The sequence below is a fragment of the Ictalurus punctatus genome, chromosome 14 (genome assembly GCF_001660625.3).
Source record: "Ictalurus punctatus breed USDA103 chromosome 14, Coco_2.0, whole genome shotgun sequence".
Taxonomy (NCBI): Eukaryota; Metazoa; Chordata; class Actinopteri; order Siluriformes; family Ictaluridae; genus Ictalurus; species Ictalurus punctatus.
In genome coordinates this window covers 11,188,417-11,207,585 of record NC_030429.2, presented here as the reverse complement: position 1 = coordinate 11,207,585, position 19,169 = coordinate 11,188,417, and the positions used below count along the sequence as shown (strand labels likewise).

The 19,169-nt window shown below is 40.8% G+C and overlaps 1 protein-coding gene across 1 annotated transcript in view; it reads left to right on the top strand.

Annotated features, from left to right (window-relative positions):
• Nucleotides 1–17,740, top strand: part of b4galnt4a (beta-1,4-N-acetyl-galactosaminyl transferase 4a) — a 154,377-nt gene extending 136,637 nt beyond the window's left edge. Inside the window, exons 10-20 of the mRNA XM_017485647.3 lie at nt 5,837–5,980; nt 6,111–6,220; nt 7,761–7,861; nt 8,138–8,211; nt 8,795–10,058; nt 10,213–10,571; nt 12,817–12,970; nt 13,054–13,126; nt 13,216–13,369; nt 14,667–14,793; nt 14,937–17,740. Coding sequence (XP_017341136.2) covers nt 5,837–5,980; nt 6,111–6,220; nt 7,761–7,861; nt 8,138–8,211; nt 8,795–10,058; nt 10,213–10,571; nt 12,817–12,970; nt 13,054–13,126; nt 13,216–13,369; nt 14,667–14,793; nt 14,937–15,051 — 2,675 coding nt within the window. The 3' untranslated portion in view covers nt 15,052–17,740. The remainder of the gene's footprint in view (nt 1–5,836; nt 5,981–6,110; nt 6,221–7,760; nt 7,862–8,137; nt 8,212–8,794; nt 10,059–10,212; nt 10,572–12,816; nt 12,971–13,053; nt 13,127–13,215; nt 13,370–14,666; nt 14,794–14,936) is intronic.
• The last annotated feature ends 1,429 nt before the right edge of the window (nt 17,741–19,169 follow it).

The following is a 19,169-nucleotide window of genomic DNA, read 5'->3' as shown; positions in this document are numbered from 1 at the left end:
AAACTGACCGGAACTACCTGTGCTTTCAACAGTGAACACACACTTTCCATCCAATCAGAATCGAGTTTTCAGACAGACCATGGTATAAGAGGAATTAAACATTTGACATGATGATATGGGACATGATGTTATTGGAAAACAATGAATTTCTGTGAGGTAACAATAACTCCTCTTTGCATCGAGCCACATCACACCACCCCATTGTTGATAATATTCCTATAATAGCACTGTCTGTTATATTTTATTATTAACGTATATGGGGTTAGCAATGTTAATCTTATGGAAATGTGCTTAAAACAGGTTTTGATAGCTGGCTCTGTCTTAAGGGTTTAATTTAACTACAAAGTGAACAATTCAGATGTTAATCAATACTGTTTCATATTTAATAGACTTACTATATGAAGGATCGTTAGCTTAGAGATGACAATTTCATCTGGCTATACAAACTGTTTTATGGAGCAATCAAATGACTAAGAATCAGATACTAGAGATGCATCGATACTAAATTTCTCAGCCGATACCGATAACCGATTATAATCGGCCCTGATCACCGGATGTTTTTAAACATTCAAGCGATGGCCGTGACAAATTGCCTTTATCGGCCGATACCGATTATTGGCTGATATATCGGTGCATCTCTATCAGACAGAATATCTGATTTGTAGGTATCCCCATTGGATGAATCGGGAGGTGCAGTAATGGAGAGAGTAATGTTCCTGGTTCAGTCCTGAGCTTTTTTAAAAAATGTTTTATATATGTATTTTTATTCTTATTATTAGTTATTATCTTTACTATTATTGCATAATTATAAAAAGGGATAATGTAAGAAAGGCCTTTTGTCATTTCACATCTTCTTGACCTAACAGCCTGCACTTCACCTAATAGGCCTGTAGGTGGCACTTGGACGTCGTTTAACCAACTATGGTAGTTTCATCAAATGTTAAATCAATACAAGATGAATTAAGTTTGAGTAACTTGAATAGGACTTACCATCAATGCGACTTGCAAATATGAAATATGCAAATTCATCTGTCCATTCAGACTGGAAAGAACAATATTCGTTGTATTTTCTTTTCTTTTAACTATTTCACTTTTGTTATGTAATTTTCAACTGATTTATGAATATGACCAGGAAATTACTACTCTGCTTCACATTGTCCAGTGAAATTTGAGCTTGTGCCACAGGTTGGTGTATACATGACAAACGGGCATCGATTATGAATTATGTAATATTTTAAAATATGTTATATGTTGCTTATAACATATTTATAGTTATACGTTGCTTTCGTGATTCCTTTTTTTCTCCTGCCGTTCAGCCATAGCCAATCACTGAAAGAGCTATATATGACTCGCGAGCCATAGGTTCCCGACCCCTGATCTATGGTTTCCTCTGACTTCTCAAAAACTTTGCAGTTGATGGATTGGCTATGATCATTTGCCCCTAGATATTTATCTGTGTGTTGTCTTGTGATGGACTGGCATCCCATTCAGGGTGTATTCCCGCCTGCACCCAGCATTCTTGGGATTCATTGTTACCAGGATAAAGCGTTTACTGAAAGTGAGTGAGTGTACCGGGAGATTTTCATGCCAATTCTGTCTGTAAATGAAAACTCCATTTCCCAGAATCCTCCACTACAACTCTGTCTGATCCGGAACATAACCCACTGCCTTACTTTCATTTCCTGGACTTCTAATCACACACACTTGCTTCAGATCACCAGTTTACTACATATGCATAATTGATCACTAGCCAATGATAACAAGCCTTTATTTTAGTGTGCGCATTATTCGTTTTTTGACCTTGTCGGATTGTTGAGTTTGCTTTATCTAGTCTACTACATTTGTTGATCATCTGAACCCTGGCATGTATTTTACTTTGACTTTGTCTCTCTTTGTCCTTTTGTATTGGTCTGCTTTGCCATTAAACCTGCATTTGCATCCATTCAGGACAAAGATCCAACCTTCAAAAAACTGGTCGAATAGAGGACACACTGTAGCGACTACAACATTTGTGGATTTTCTTGGAAGAGAAAGAAATTAGTGTGACCAGTGACAGAGTTAATGAGGTAGCAATTTTGACTTTTTAATATTTGAGGATTGCCTTTATATTTAATGGTGCTGTCTTCCATTTGTAAGCTAGATTTTTAGAGTTTTTTCAGACATTATTAGTTTCCCATGGATGGTTGGGACAATTTTGTATTTCAGAGGTGCTGCTTCTATCCCAAAATTCTATCCTCAAGGGAATTTTGTTTTGACAGCTGCTGCTGCTGCACACAGTGTTTATTCGTTTTGATGTGTGTATCTGAACAATGTTTAATTACTTCTAGCAATCACGAAATAATAGATGTGTCAGACAGAGGAGTCTTTCTTTTCATCACTTCATCTCCATACTGTCTTCACTAGGGGCTCATTAGAAGGAAAAATAAAGTTCATCATAAGAAGGCATCCCACAAGCTGATTAAATCATTTCAGAGCCAAAAATCTCAGTTTCTAGATGACTGACATTCATGAAATTTTAGATGTTCATTCTCATTCTTATTTCGAAGAACATGAGAAGAACTTTCGATATATTGATAGATGTTGAATTCCTGTTAGCTTGTATAATAATAACATGTTTTATAACAGCAAGTGGCAAACAGTGAAGAAGTGATATTCCAACAAACTGTTCTGTAAAAGTCTGGAGAGTAAAATAAACATTGAAATGACTAGATTTTTTTTTAGGCAAATTTAATTTAGCCTTACAATTCAAATACAAGAAAAATTCATGTAGAAATATTAGCAAGTTACTGGCAGAGATTGAGTGTTGCATTGTTGTAGAAAAATAGCCCTATTCACCTGTAGTGTCTCGGCTTAAACATGGAATTAAAGTTCCTCAAGTGAGTTATCGTCAGACACTTAAACAGACATCATGTTGTCATACACAGATCTCCTCAGACTGCAGGTCTTAAGTGTCATTCATGTCGTTGCTATGGGAATGAAACTCTGACCGCTGTGTATGAAATTGTTCCTGTTTAATTCCCTTTTGGTCATTGCCCTCGGAAGCTTGATGGACTTGCCCTAGTCTCTAAATATTGTGAGACTCTTAAATCATTAATTTTTCAGTTTGCTTTGTATTTATGCCTCAATTTCCACAGTGGTTTGATGTAGGTGGGAGAAAGGGATTGTGGGACATAGGTTGCTTAGCAACCACAGCCAGCAGAAGCCCAAGTTTTCCATTTGCTTAACCATTTCCTCTCCAGAGGCACACAGCAGCTTTTGAAATTTATCAAACAAATATGATTTTCTTGCCAGAGCACGGAATACTTAGGAACTCCTTCGTACGCCTGGTTGTCCACCTCACTCATCGTTTTATTACCATCATCCTCTATGTCCATTTCTCATCCATTCTGTTCCGGCTGCTTTATGGTCCCTTAACCTGAAGTCAAATAGGGCTGTGATGATCAGTTCAAGCTATTCAGTGACCCTGAATCCCCCCAGATGGAAATAGGAAACGCTCTCATTATGCTAAATGATGCTTTTAATCAAATCACTATAGCCAGGATCTGCTGCAGTTTCCCCATCACACAATAGCTATAATGGCTAACATGATTCCTCCGTGATGCATGGCCTGTCAATGCACAGTTTTAGCCTCTATTTATAAAAATGAGTGTCTGATGTGCTTAGGAGAGAGGCTCTTAACTACACAAATGTTTAAACCTATCAAACATCATCATTCAGCTTGCACCACTGAGACAGATAGAGAAAACGTCATCCTTCCTGCTCAGTGAAAGCCTGTGCTGTTGTACTGTCAATGTTTCAATTAGTTTACATTTTTATATCATTTCAGGTTTTATTTTTAGTTTGTGCATTTTCTGTTTTATTATTACAGGTGTTTCATTTAGTGTATATGTCTTAGTTGTAGTCTCCATTATTTGATTTCTGGGGATAAATTGAAAGTTTTTTTGGTTTTTGGTGTATGCATGCAATACATTACGCTAGACCTCACCTGAACACAAATGTTCCACAGAAAGGGAAATGTTTTTGCTTATTTCATTATCTTATTACATTTTTTTATTTATTTTTTAAATATATGGTCCCTCGGCATGCTGCACGCAAACTGGGTCTTGAAAATATTCCATACAGCTCAATTACTAATCTTGATGTTATTGCAATCTTGATGTTATAACCAGTTTTTGGTCTCCATTAATATTCTTGTTGCAAAAACGAGTCGGTGTAATAATGTAGTTCTTTACCGTAGCGAACTAAATGTTAAATGATGGCCTAAAAAGTATCCGGTTAAGAACGGGAGAAGAGTTGTTTAGGCTGGTGAGAGCACATGATCAATAAGCACTTCACTTCTTAACATCCTGGTCAGGGTTGTGATGGATCTGGAGTTTATCCCAGTGACACTGGGTGAGAGTTGGGAATACACTCTGGATAGGATGCCAGTCCATCATAGGGCACCATGCACACACATTCACACCTAGGGGTAATATTGAATCGCCAGTTCACCTACCAACATGTTTTATGGAAGGTGGGAGGAAACCAAAGAACACCGAGGAAACCCTTCCAGAAACCCTTGTATCGATTGGAAGAACATCCGAAAGTACAGAGAGACAGAAACCCGAGCTCAGGATCAAACTAGCAACCCTGGAGCTGGAGGCAGCAACACTACCCACCGTGCCACAGACTATTATGTGCTTAACAGTCTTCCCAATTAGTGGTGCATGGTGGCTTAGTGGTTAGCACGTTTGCCTCGCACCTTCCGGGTTGGGAGTTACAATTCCCGCCTCTGCCCTGTTTGCTCTGAGTTTGCATGCTCTCCCTGTGCTTCAGGGGTTTCCTCTGGGTACTCCAGTTTCCTCCTCCAGTCCAAAGACATGCGTTGTAAGTTGATTGGCCTCTCTAAATTGTCCATAGTGTGTGAATGTGTGCGCAGCCCCATCAAGGGATTCCCCCACCTTGTGCTCAAGTCCCCTGGGATGGTCTCCAGGCTCCCCCATGAACCTGTGTAGGATAAACAGGCCAAAAAATGGATGGATGGATGGATGGTCTTCCCAATTGGCAAACAAGCTGCAGTTGCCTTGTTGAGATAAATCTTGTGCATTGTGCAAACTTTTGTGTGCTATCTGAAGGAGTTTTATAGAGCTTTAGCCAAATCAACTATTCATCTCACCTCGGTAAGCCTGATTATTCCAATTCCTAGCTCTGCTAATGAGAGGAGAGGCTCTACCTCCTCAGTTGTCCTGTTCAGATTTGGTAAATAATGCTGACAAATGTAGTGTTCCCTTTGAATTCCCTATGCATTCACTGATTTATCTTTCCTTTTAATCACATCCTCCAATTAGACAGTAAAGTGTCACACACATAAATCAGATCTCCTAAGAGAGCTGGGATGGATGATGGATGTTTGGGATGGATGAATGGATGAACGCATGGCTGGGCTGATTGATGCTTGTGATTAAAACCCACACTCTTTCTGATTAAAAGTTTGAAGGAAGCAGAGTTTGTTCAGCAAGCAACAGGTAATCGATCACTCTTTCAATCGTTAAGGCACAAATTACTAAAATTAAATTGCCTACATGAGCGCTGGAAGCGAAGCACTCTGAAACTGGAATCTGACTAATCTGTCAGTTCCCACCAACATGAAGCGGAAGAAAACCCACAGTGATTTAGGGTCGTACTCACGCGTATTGGCGATTCACTCGAATGAAATGCATTTGAAATCCTCTCTCATCTCTCCCAAAGGACTGCACTGTGGCTGGTACTTCATAGAAAACTAAATCTATCCATTCATCGATGATGAACTAAAACAGCATGCACTGTATCCCCCTGCCCCTCTGTCTCTTTGTGAAAGATGAGAGCGGTCTGAAGATGAACGGTGTGGATCACATCCCTCAGACGCTGGCCAGCCACAGTCGACTCCCTGTGGAGACTCAGACCAGCAGGCAGCACGGCGCCGACATGCTGAAACCTGACCCTCGCGACACCTTCTTCAGGAGTGAGCCTTTATCTGACACTCTTTATCGCTTTTCCTGCTCGCTGTGTTAGTCGTGCACTGAACGGATCACATTTATGTGATGAGGTCTAAGCATTATCTCTTCTCTATTTCTGCCTCTGTGTCTCTGCAGCAGCGATGATTGACCCATCTCGGCTGGAGAACGTGCTGCCACCTTGTCTGTACTCACCCACGTATGTGGTTAAAGACTTCCCCATCGCACGCTACCAAGGCCTGCAGTTCGTGAGTTCCTCACATACACGTGTACACACAGACACACATGGACTGATGAAAATTAGTGTATTAGAATGTAAATGGGAATAATGTTGTTGTATTGTGTTTCGATGCGGTATCTGACAAATAAAGGAGCCTTTTACATGCACCTGTTGCAGTGTGCTCTCACTGATTGCCTGTGAAATGCCTGAGCAGATATTAAGCAGTGCTGCCCCTGTCTGGTCCGTACACAGCAGTGCAGATGAGATGGATTGATGATTAGCGAATATACGCATAGAAATTGCAATAAAAGCATTATTCTGTAGCATTTCTATAAAGCGCTGTTGAATTCTCGAATCTGAGTAGACAGAAGGTGTTGATTCTGACATTATTGCCGGCTGTAATTCACATCACAGGTTTATATTCACGTGCTTCTTCATTAGGTAATTGTTTCTATAGTAACAGCTGATTCACATGTACTTGTATAGTATAATAATAAACAGTCAAAATTCTTGATATTTGACAAAGAAAAAAAAAAGGTTAATTGTTGATTATAGTGTAGTTTGCTGTAAGAAGATGGAAGAAGTCTCCAGTGTCAGCGCTCAGTTTTGTTTTGTTTTTTTTGTCTTATTACCTTCAAGTGAGCGGGAATAAAGGGAGGATGGTGAGGGAACGACATACATAAGTTAGAACAGGAACTAACTTATCACACAGACATTCCACAACATTAAATGTAACTATGAACAGGTAAAACCATAGCACGTCGTTCATTAAAAAATAAACAGTTTTAATAAACTTCTTTGGCAAATTCCTGCAGTTTAAGAGGAATAAAGCTCTTCGAGGCATGCTGTTATAGGCAAAGAATCCATTTTGCATTATGGTTGCACCACACCACCCTTTTGTGTATTATTTTCCCATAACAGCACCCTCTTGTGTTTTATTCCTTCCTTAGCATATCGATATAATTCAAAGCACTGATCAATATTATCAACCAATTCCGTTTTTCCTTTATTTGGCAACACTTAAGGGCAGTGCTCATAAGTCTGTACGACAAGCACATAAACCATACAATTCTTATACCTTATACAGCTGGTCATAAACATATAAAGCTACGCCCGATATCCAAAGCATGATTGTGCTGCGCTGAGAGACATTTTGTGCCTTCATTCACATGTATCATTTGTTATATGTCAGTCAGCATCACATGCTCACTGCATTAAATATACTGCAGCAGTGGATGCATTTGAAATGTCCTCTTCATGTCCTTTGCTGATGCTTTCTCTCATGCTGACCAGATTTGTATTGATTAGTTTTAGTTTTAAATGCATTCAGTCTAGAAATGACTACAAACCTACAGCAATCTATCACAGTTTTACACCGTAGCCTGATGAATATTTGGCTTTTTTGTAACTGGAATATATTACAGTCTCTTTCTATTCTTCTGTTATACATCAGCATCCGTAAAGGTGTTTGGGTTTTTTTCCTAGAAGAAATGTTTCTAGCTTTTTTCAGAAAAACAGCATTTTTTTTTTTCCTTTTAATAATGTGTTTGATTGTCTTCTTTCTGCAGGTGTATCTATCCTTCGTCTATCCCAATGATTTCACCCGGCTAACGCACATGGAACGAGAGAACAAGTGTTTCTACCGGGAGTCGCCCATTTATCTGGAGAAGTAAGATTTGTATCAGAGATTACAAAAAAAAAAAAAAAAAAGAATGCTTTTAAGAATAATAATTCAGGAAGCCTGTTTTAAAAAAGAATAGTCGACATAGTTGATACGTACCTCTTGAATGGGCTTGAGAGTGCGTGAAACCAGAAAGCATTAAGCATTGTAAGAGTTGAAGGAAATGTGCAGGTCACCAGTCTGCTGAGTAATGCTGACCTGTCTGAATTCAGAGTACAAACATGTAATTTAATGGTTTCTTATTTTGGGATTTTTGTTTTTCAGGTTTGGTTTCTACAAATACATGAAAATGGATGAAGAGGAGGATGACAGGCCATTCTTCTTCCCCAACCCTGACGGTGTGTGTGTGCATCTTTTTATATCTTGGTGGATACCAAATATCCCCACAAGAATAGAAATATCTGGCAGTTTTGTTCTTGGGGGAACATTTTGTTGGGCCGCTTGAGGAAAATTGCTTTTTTTAAAAATTAAAAAATTATTTAAAAGAGCCAAAATGTTTCCTTTTGGTTAATGAGGTTAAGGGTAGGGATAGATTAAGGTGTAGGCATAACATTAATTAGCCACACGAATAACCGTCAAGGTCTTCACTACTATAGTAAGACATACACACGCACACGTATGTGTGAGTGTGTGTGAACTTTATATTGAGTCAGCTCAGTGATCCAAAAACAAAATGAGCTTTATTAGAGCAGTGTTTACTGAAGGTGTTTCATTAGTTAGGGTATAGCACGCTGATATAATGGCTTAGATCCAGGAATCAAGTAGCAGAGATTGATTGTATTTTCACACACAGGAGCGCCAGTTTGCCTGGAAGAACATTCAGTGCTCCTTTATGGAAAACTGCCAGTTGAAAGGGCATTAACACACCTGTGAATCTGTGTAGTTTCACAATTCATAATAGTGCTTCTGTTGCTCTTACAGATTTTCTTGAAGAAGAGGAAGGCGTGGATCCTGAAGATGAAGAAGAGATCGTGGGCACTCCGCCATCAAAGCACGTCACACGACCCAGCCAGACGAGTCAAACCTCAAGCCCTTCTCTTAAATCAGGGTCTGTGGGAACCAGGAAGGAAAAAGGCGTGCAGCTAAAAAAGACAGTACTGAGAGAACAGACACACTACTTCCACAAGGACGAGACTCTGGATAGGGATTGGAAGAAGGCTACCGGGCCAGAGGATCCTGACAGACAGCCTGAGATGGCTGAGGCTAAGGACACCCAGAATGACAATGTAGTGCACGGCCGCTCTTTGTCCTGGATTCAGAAACACAAAGAAGGAGTGAAGAGAAAGGAGCACGCCCCTAAATTGAGTCGATCCTCTCTCCTGTTCCCACAGAAATCCTCCCTCACAGCACTCACCAACCGAGCTAAGCAGCTTCTGACCAACTCCGCCCATACTGACCGTAAAGACAATACTCATCGTGATAATCCAAAACCCCACCCTAACACCAACAAGGAACGCAAGAAAGACAATAAAATCTACGTCACTAGACCTCGGTCTGGGAACGAGAAAAAAAATACTGCCTCACAGCAACCCAGAGAGGTATTCCCTGGAGTTTTCCTCTATCACAGTGGGAAAACTACCAAACTAATGAACCTTAATTCCAAGCCCAAGGTGAGAAAAGGCGTCCTCGGGGCTTCTCAGTTCCTCGTCAAGCCCCCTCTTAGAGAAAACAGAGTCTATCCTTTGAGTTCAAACTCCAGTCGGCAGAGTGTGGTTCACCCGGCTTCCAGCAGGGCGGTGCTCACGAGTCACACAGAAAAGAGCAAATTGGCAGCTACTCCAGTTAGTTCTATCCTTCAGCCTGCTTCTCCTGTTACTCCTCCCTCCTTTCACAACATATCTTTGGAAAACGCTCTGCCTACCGAACCTCCCCGGTTCACCTCCTACCTCCGGACCACTGAGATCACTGAGACGCAGGTGAATCGAGCAGAGATGGAGCCTGAGCAGGAGGAAGAGGGCGACCTATCAGAGTACAGCTATGAGGACGTTGAGCCGCGGCCAGGTTGGGCCGAAGAGGCCATTAACTGGCAGAGGACATTTTCCGTCAACAGTATGGACTTTGAGACGTTGCGTTCTGACTGGAATGATCTGAGGTGTAACGTCTCGGGCAACCTGCAGCTACCTGAGAGCGAGGTGGTGGACGTGCTTGCGCAGTACATGGAGAAACTGAATGAGCACAATGGAGGGTGAGGGAACATATAGTTTTTGTATGTGTGTCTGGAGTCTGCATTTGGGGGAATGTATAAGCTTTTGTGATCATGCCCACTAGAATGGTAATGGTGTAAAAGGCATCATTTTCAAAAGGTAGCCTAAAACAAACACACTTCCTCTCCCTTACAGTATCTACACACTCTTGCGGATTATAAACGTGGAGAAGAGGCGCGACTCGGCGAGAGGGAACCGCTACCTGATTGAGCTGGAGCTGATGGAGAGAGGCAGGAATGTAGTGCGTCTGTCTGAATACATCTACCTCTTATTGCACCGTGGCCGGATTGAGGATAGTCTGGAGACTAGCGATGGAATGACTGGCTCACCCCCCTTCGCTCCCATCTCACCCAAACCCTCTGCCTCCTCTCAGCCGCTCACCCGCACCGGCCGTGCTACCTCACGTCCCGGGACGGTCTACGCCAAACCACTGCTCTGTCAGCCCGTCATGCTGCAGTGGAAAAGAGATGTCATGGTGCACTTTGTGGTGCCTGGTGAGTGGTGGAATTTCCAGTCAGATTTGAAACATTAGTCTAATGATAAGTATTGAACAGTTTTTTCAGTAAATATATTTCCAGTGAGGCCATTCACATGAAATTTTCACCAGACTTTGGTATTAACTCAGGAAATCCGGAAATGTAAAGAATTCACAACATTAAAGTCCATAAATGAAGTAATGTGTCATAAAGGGGAATGACACAAGAAAAATGTATTGAACACGCTAACTGAAATGTATTTAATACTTAGTGGAGAAGCCTTTGTATGTAATGACAGCTTCAAGACAATTCCTGTATGAAGAAATGAATATTCAGTATTCAGGTGTGATTTTGGCCCATTCTTCTAAACATATAGTCTTTAAATCTTGTTCTAATTGGATTTAAGTCAGGTGATTGACTGGGAAATTCTAACACCTTAATTTTTTTATCTCTGAAGCCAATTCTTAATATTTCCGGATTTCTTGATTTAATACTGACTTCTGGTAAAAATTTCACGTGAATAAATTTCACGTGGAAATATATTTACTGAAAAAAAATGTTGATGCGTCCAGTATTTATTTCCCCCACTGTATGAAAGACTGTAAAATATGTGTGTCAAAATTAATATGTGAGTGTCTTGTTCATTTCCCAGACACTAACTTCCTCCAAGAGCCCCAGACAGACCAGGCGATATTTTTCCGATATTCTTCAAGAAACTTTAAACTGCATATGTATTATATGCTTTTATTCCATAGCGATGTTGAATTGTCGATTCTGATTGGCTGACAGATGTTCTGAGGTGTGCAGTTATTTTTTAGTAAATGCACAGCAAAAGTAGTTGAAGCCCTGACCGCATTACAGTTCCATGTCAGTTCGCCAAGTACAGCTGAAATAACGGAAAAGTTAGCCTACTGTCCACCACATTTAACACCAAACTAAATGACAGAAAAGATTTTACAGAAATATATAAGCGGTAATTGACGACGGGACAGAAAAATAATGCGTACCCGAGGTGGGAAGCGGAGGCTTGAGCCATTGCTATGCAGTTATTAGAAAGAGAGAAAAAAGAAAGAGAGAGCACGTGTGATAAACTGGTGAACAAGTATCAGTATTATATTTCTTTATTTGTCGTATTTTCTGCAGTAATAAAAAACGAAAAACCCTGTGAACAAATAGGCTTAGTGATATTTATTTACTTGTTCTATTTTTATATTATCAGCATGGAACGAAAAAAAAAAACATGAACTCTTTATCTCTCTCTCTCTCTCTCTCTCTCACGCTCTCTCGCTCTCTCTCCAATAGCTGCATATCACTGGCTCAAGCCTCTGTTACTAGCTCTAAAATGACATTTTGTCATTATCAACGGTGGCTTGAGATGGGATGCGTAATAAATTAGTTCCACACACAAGAGTGTTTTCAGGACAAAAACCTGACAAATGTCTTGAAATAAAACATCTGAACAATATCTCGAGGTGTGGTAATTGTAGTATAAGCGGAATAATTAAACGCTCTGCGTCGTGGCCGCATTGCCGCCTCGGGGCGTGCGCTATTTTCTAATAACTCAAGGCCCGTTGTCAATTATTCCTTACGGATGATGTGTATAGTATATTTTATACAAACTGTATATACAGTATAAGGGCGTGTAAGAAAAGTGGTACTAGTGAACATATTACACATATCTACTGCACATATATTATAGTCCTTCTGTCATAACGGAGAGGCGGAGACGGATGCAAATATAGTTGAAGCAGTTTTATTAAAGAAAGCCCAGCAAACAAATCCAATACGTAAGGCAAGTTCAGAGTCAAGGCAGGCCAAGGGTCAGGCAATCAACAAACAGGATATTGTAGGAAAACCAGCATATAAATACCAGGAAGCAATCGGAGTCGAAAACCACAATAACAATTTGTGAACAATGGCTTGGGAAGTCAAGTAGGGACAACTGAGCGTTACTTTGCAAAGTTCTAATGAATAAAGCTCCTTTTAAAGGGGTGTGTGTGTGTTTGTGTGATTGGCAAAAGTCGTGTAATTATATCTCCGGACACTGAGAACATGCCTGTGTGTGGAGCTGGGAGTTGTAGTCTGTGTCCGCCATGTTTGTAGGCAGCGGTGTATTCTGGGAACTGGGAGTTCGAATATGGTGTTGACCCGAGACCCTCCAGGATTGAGTGATTTTGCGATCTCAGAAATGAACACAAAATCGAGCACAAAAAAACTCTGAAATCCTGTACGACGTGGTCTGTGCTTTTATCCGTCTCTGCAGTGAAGAACCAGGCTCGCTGGGTCCAACAGTTCATCAGTGACATGGAGCTCTTGCACCACGAGACCAAAGACGAGAACTTCAACATCATCATTGTGGATTTCCAGAGTGATGACATGGACATAGAGCAGGCTCTGAGAGACAGCTCTGTGCCACGGTACACGCACATACCCGCTTATGTATGCTAATGTTTTTAAATTCACCTTAATCAAACTCCTTTGTTGTTGGGCTGCATTGCAGGTATGACTATCTGAGGAGGGAGGGGAATTTTGAACGCTCAGCTGGATTGCAGATTGGAGTGGACACTATTGAGGTTCTAAATAAATAAATAAATAAGATCAACTCAACCGGCCGATTTTCAAAAAAACGGAAGTGTTAAATGTGAGCATGGTGTTTTCCCAGGACAGTCACAGTATTGTGTTCCTGTGTGACCTGCACATTCACTTTCCACTTAACATCCTGGAGAGCATCAGGAAGCACTGTGTGGAAGGCAGGCTAGCCTTCGCTCCAATCGTCATGAGGCTGGGCTGTGGGAGCTCGCCGCAAGAGCCTGATGGTAACACACACACACACACACACACACACACACACACATACAGTAGATGCTGACCTGCTATGGTCTTCCTGCCTGTCGCACCTCCTCCGGTACCCATAGGATTACCGCTCTTCCTTCAGCCTTGCCACCATGCCTAACACAACCAAATCCACACAGGCCTCCCGAGTGACTAAGGCTGTATGTAGCATGCCCCACTGCCCCTGTTAATGCATGCTTGTTGCCACTGGTTCTATATAGCATAGGTCAGCTGTAGGGTCGTCAGCCGAGTACCACCGCTCAACAACATCGAGGACTGATTAGAAAACCGAGACAGGTGTGATGTAGTGTTCTTCATCATGCTTGCTGTGTTTAACACATGTATTAAACAACATAGTGTGTCTTTCATTTCACCAGTACCATCAGATAACAGATCTAAATCAAATTCATTGCAGTTTCTTGCTGCTTCTGATGCAAAGATCATTCCCAAACAGTTTAAATGTCCTCTTAGTAGCACCTCTTGCAGCTCGCTCCCCACTCTCCACGTTAGCAAAAGAAAGTAGCTGAATATATTGATTCAGAAGGCCTGGTAGTTATTTACGGAAATAAAACGTCCGAAACTGAATGTCGGCTTGTAACGTTAGTTACCCAAAATATCTATGTTTTCACACAAGCATGTGACGAGTTGTTGATGTCCCTTCTTGTGAGTGTGCGGTGACCGTTAGTCGGCACGGGGTTGTACACCATGCGACTTTTTAAGTTCTGGTATAAGACGTTATTAGCCACAGTTTATACATTCTACTTTATAATGTATACAAAGAAGTGCCAGGATTTATGGTTTAGCCATAGAATTGACCATTTATTTACTCCTGAAACTATGATTTTCTACTGTTTTAGATAGAAGAGCAGTCAGACCATATACAAATCAAGTCTGCCTGATGCAAAGGCGAGAAATGTGCATTTACTTCTTTCAGCCAATAGAAAATAAGTGGATGAGACTGTGGTGTCTTTGGTTAGTTAAAAAATATGCAGGTGCGGCTTCTTTCTTTTTTTTTTTTTAAACAGCCTATTTCCATATACGTAAACAATAACATGAAGAAATTTTTTTTTTTTTTCCGAGCAATATTGCCACTTTATATACAGACCACTGCCTCCTGTTTTGTCGCTTGTTAGTGTGCTTAGACTTGATTGGCGTTTTTACGTAAGTAAATGAAGGAAGGGATCCTACATAAGAGATGAAGCTTTTTACTGTAACACAAGACTACGTTTAGAAATTGCACGTTTGAAAGCCAAGCCACTTCTGCTTCCCTCTTCTCGGCAGGTTACTGGGAGGTGAATGGCTTTGGCCTGTTTGGAATTTATAAGTCTGACTTTGACAAAATCGGTGGCATGAACACAGAGGAGTTTAAAGACCGCTGGGGAGGAGAGGACTGGGAACTGCTGGACAGGTGAACGGTGGCGAAATCGAAAATAATCTGCTTGTACTCTGTGTAATGGCGGTGTAAAGCTGATTAAATTTTGGTTTAAGGTTTGAATCCTAACATCTAAAGTGATTCTTTTTCCTCCCTCTCGTTCTCTCTTTTTTCTTCAGAGTGCTACAGAACGGCCTGGAGGTGGAGCGCTTGAGATTACGGAACTTCTTCCACTACTATCACTCTAAAAGGGGCATGTGGAACTCCCAGATAAAGAAGAGCTCAAAAGGCTAAGACTCAGTCCAGATATTTATATACTGAAAGAGAGAGACTTCACTTAAAAAAATGGGCTGTCCTGAGCAGTCACATGACCTCTGAGTCATGACCTTATGAACCATAAAGGAGGGATACACTCGGACATGGCCTGGCTACCTTTGTGTATGCACTTCAGTCCAACCCAAGAGCACTCACTGGACTCTTCTTTGTGCGTTATCTGTGTGTGTGTGTGTGTGTGTGTGTGTGTGTGTGTGAGAGAGAGAGAGATTCTTTATTTGTTAAGAGAGGATTTTTTTTATACTTGAAGTAACCATGCTTGGAAATTTTTACTGAAAGTGAAGGTAAAACCAGAAAGCGGTCTGCCCAGCAGCTAGTGCAAGAAGACCGTAATGATATCGAGTTAGATTTCAGGAGAGATTTTAGACAAGTTGTTTGATGTGTGCCTCATCATGCTGTTAAATATGAAGGTAATTGTGTAGAAGCTTAGCACTCTGGGTAAATCTGTCCTCTATGGGTATAAGACGTTGTTGGTTTATTTTTTTTTTTAAATCCACAGCACTGATTCCTGTTGAGGTGCAGGCTAATATGTATGTTTTCCTTGATCTGTATACATGTCCTAATATCTGCCAGCAGAGGGTGACACTGAAATGCTGATAGAAATGAATCAGTGTATATGTTGTGGACAATATGGCGCTGCTGAAACGTTCAGACAAATCACCATCATGTTCATGTTTGGGCAGTAGAGGTGGACGCTGGGGGAGTGTGTCAGCCCGGCGAAAGCTCATATTCGATATGGACATTCCCCATTATCAGGTTCTGATGACGCTAATACGTCAGGACAAGTCAGTTACCCTTCCACCTGCATGCAAATATATCCTGCAGATAAACACCACATAGTTCACTATAGTCATAACTCAAAACACGAGATTTAAGCAAAAGATTTAAGCTGACGGAGCGTCTGCTGAAAGCCGTGAACTTAAGAACTGAGGTCAAATGCAATAATTTTAATAAAAGCTGTGACTGGTGAGAGGAAGAAGCAAATCCCTATTGTTACATTAAACTGAATGGGTTTTCACATACACTATGCTATATACTGTAAAATGATGGATTGTTGTTCTGGGATATGTGTTTAAAGGCGAGATCAGTTCATGAACTAAATCTATGACTATACAATTACAGCTGTCACGTAACAGGAAGCGCCTACACGTCTGTTCTAGCTGTTAATTAACGTCAACCTGTCAATCCTCTCATTAAACGTTTCTGATAATATCATTTCTCTTCAACAACTGTATAATCCTGGTCAGAGTCAGGCACGAGACAGGAAATACGCACTAGATAGGATGCACACATTCACACGTGTGGTCAGGCTGGTCATGTTTGGGAGGTGGAAGGAAACCAGAGTACCTGTAGGAAACCAAGACAAACACATAGTAGTCTGATTCTCAGGATTGAACTTGTGTGGATGTGGGCAGGCTCCAAAACATTTACATTTACTTTGATTGCATTGGGCAGACTGTGCGTTGGCATCTCCATCAAAAATGCTAGTTCACTAGATCAGGGACTGAGAGTACGATCAGTCTAGATACCCTTGGGTTGGGGAGGTTAGTACAGTATGGAAAAACACAAGACAAGTAAACGACTCCAGCTAGCCACTAGAGAGCGTCAGATACATTTTGGTATCACTTTTCGCCCACTGTCATGTTGTCCACCACATATGTAGTCAATAATAACAATGCACTAGTGTTGTAGCTGGCTAACCGTCTTTCCTTCTCCTAAATACACTGAATAGATCAGAAATCCTGCTGAGCTTTGACTTTCATTCTAACTGGACCTCAGAGATTGAAACTGGCTAAGCATTTCATTTGTTTTGGTTTTTTTTTTGTTTAGTTTTTTTGTCTGTGTGCGTTTGTTTCTCTTTGCCCTGGATAGACACCATAAACGTTACATTCTCAGATACAATATGCACTCTGGCTTGTGTTGAGAAACTCTTCTGTAGCTATAGATTGTTTTAGAGTGAGCCATTACTGTAGTCGATAGGCTTTCCAGTAGGCAAATTTTGTTGTCTCCCATGTGTGCCTTTGTTTTTGGTGTGTTCTTGGCAGACGGTGGCAAGCTGGATTTTTAATGGGATTTTAACTGGTATATAATGATCAGAAATTCTCTTCTCTGTTGTATTGTGTAAAGGAGGAGGAATGTGTGTCTGAGTTTCACAAGAAAAATCACTGGAATTGTCTGGATGACACTGATACGGTAACTCCAGAGTTTTATGCCCTTTATTTCAAAAGCAAGCAGTATTTACACTGACAGGAATGACTCAGGTGCTAAAGATGTGTAGAAGCGATCAGCACATTTCCCGCTTTGTGTCATTCCATACATTACATCTAACTCTGTTTACACGCTGATGTATTCAAACTGGTACGCTGCTTGTTGCGAAGGATGCCGCACACGTCTAAGGCGGTCACCATGGCTGCTTTTTTCCAATTCATCGACGCTTTCTCTGTGCCCTCTCTTCAAGAACGAATCCTGCAGACTCTGCCTGTTTTAGGAAGGACGAGACCGAATGGTTTTGAATTCAAACAGGGATCTATATTTCGAAGTAATTTCTGTGAAATTGTCGTGTAGATAAATTTAAGAATGTATTGTATTATTTTCATTTTCAGCCTTTTTGGTTATTTTTGGAAGAATAAAGTTTTATGCTGAACTCTCATATTGACTTATACTTTCGATCCGTACTATAGTGTGTAAGTGTAATTCAGAATTCATGCTTTTCTAAACATCTCCATCAGAGGGTGCTATGTGGTTTCTTAAAATGTAGTAAAACCTCATAGGCCAGTTCCTGAAGTAAGTTCTCTTCACCCTTACAGGGAAAACCATAAAGGAAGTATTTATGAAGTCAAAGCCTGTGATCTTTGTAACTGGATATGACACATTAGATTAGGATTACAAATGCTGTAGAGTTTGAATGTTACGTGAGACTAAGCATGACTTAATCGGAGTAATTAATCTGTCCTCCCTCAAAGAACATTCTGAACATAAAAAAAAAAAAAAAAAAAAAAAAAAAAACACTAGTGGAATAGTGTGACTTTGTTCATGCTTCATATTTGGCAGTAGTGAATTAGTCACACATCATTTGCCAATGCTGGCTAGAGCTACTTTCCTCTTAAATATTTGACACAGACTTGGTTAGAATAGTCAAAGCTGTTAAAAAATACTATTCACTCTGAAAACAAAATGGAATACAATTATATTTAATAAATTATAAAGCTCAGGTTAGCGAGAACACCAGGTACAGATCCATGACAAATTAAAGGAACACTTGGGGCTCTCTTATACTACAGGGGGCAATTATTTATTTTACTGGCAGGGTTTGTGTCACCTTTGTCATCTTAGACAGACAAGTCACTACAAAGTTCTTCTGACTCATCACCTTTATCCTATGATGAAACCTATATTTCCTGGTGGGAGTGGTCTCTTACAGTATGACCCCGCCCTCATTCATAGGCACAAGGACTCACTAAATAGTTTAATAAGGATGATATGATGTAAATCATATGCTGTGGTGTTCACAGTCACATCCAAGCCAACTGAACAGCTATGGAAGATTTTGGACAGATGTGTTAGACAGCACTTTCCACCACTATCAAATGAGGGAATATCTTTCAAGTACAGTTCCAGAGACTTGTGGAATTAATGGTAAGCTGTTCCGGTGGTTCACGAAGGCCTAACACATTACTGAGACACTCCGTGTTCATTTTTCCTTTCATTGTGATGTATCCTATTGGTACTTACGAGCAGGTACTAAATGCGCAATAAATCATACGCAGAAAGCCGTGATGCACTGTGTGTTCCGGCACCTTTCTATCAGAGCCAGCATGAACTTTTTCAGCAGTTTGTGCTACAGTAGCTCTTCTGTGGGATCGGACCAGACGGGCTAGCCTTCACTCCCCATTCGCATCAGTGAGCCTTGGGCACCCATGACCCTGTTGCCCGTTCACCATTTGTCCTTCCTCAGACCACTTTGGGTAGGTACTAACCACTGCATATCGGGAACACCCCATAAGACCTGGTGTTTTGGAGATGCTCTGACCCAGTCGTCTAGCCATCACAATTTGGCTCTTGTAAAAGTCGCTCAGATT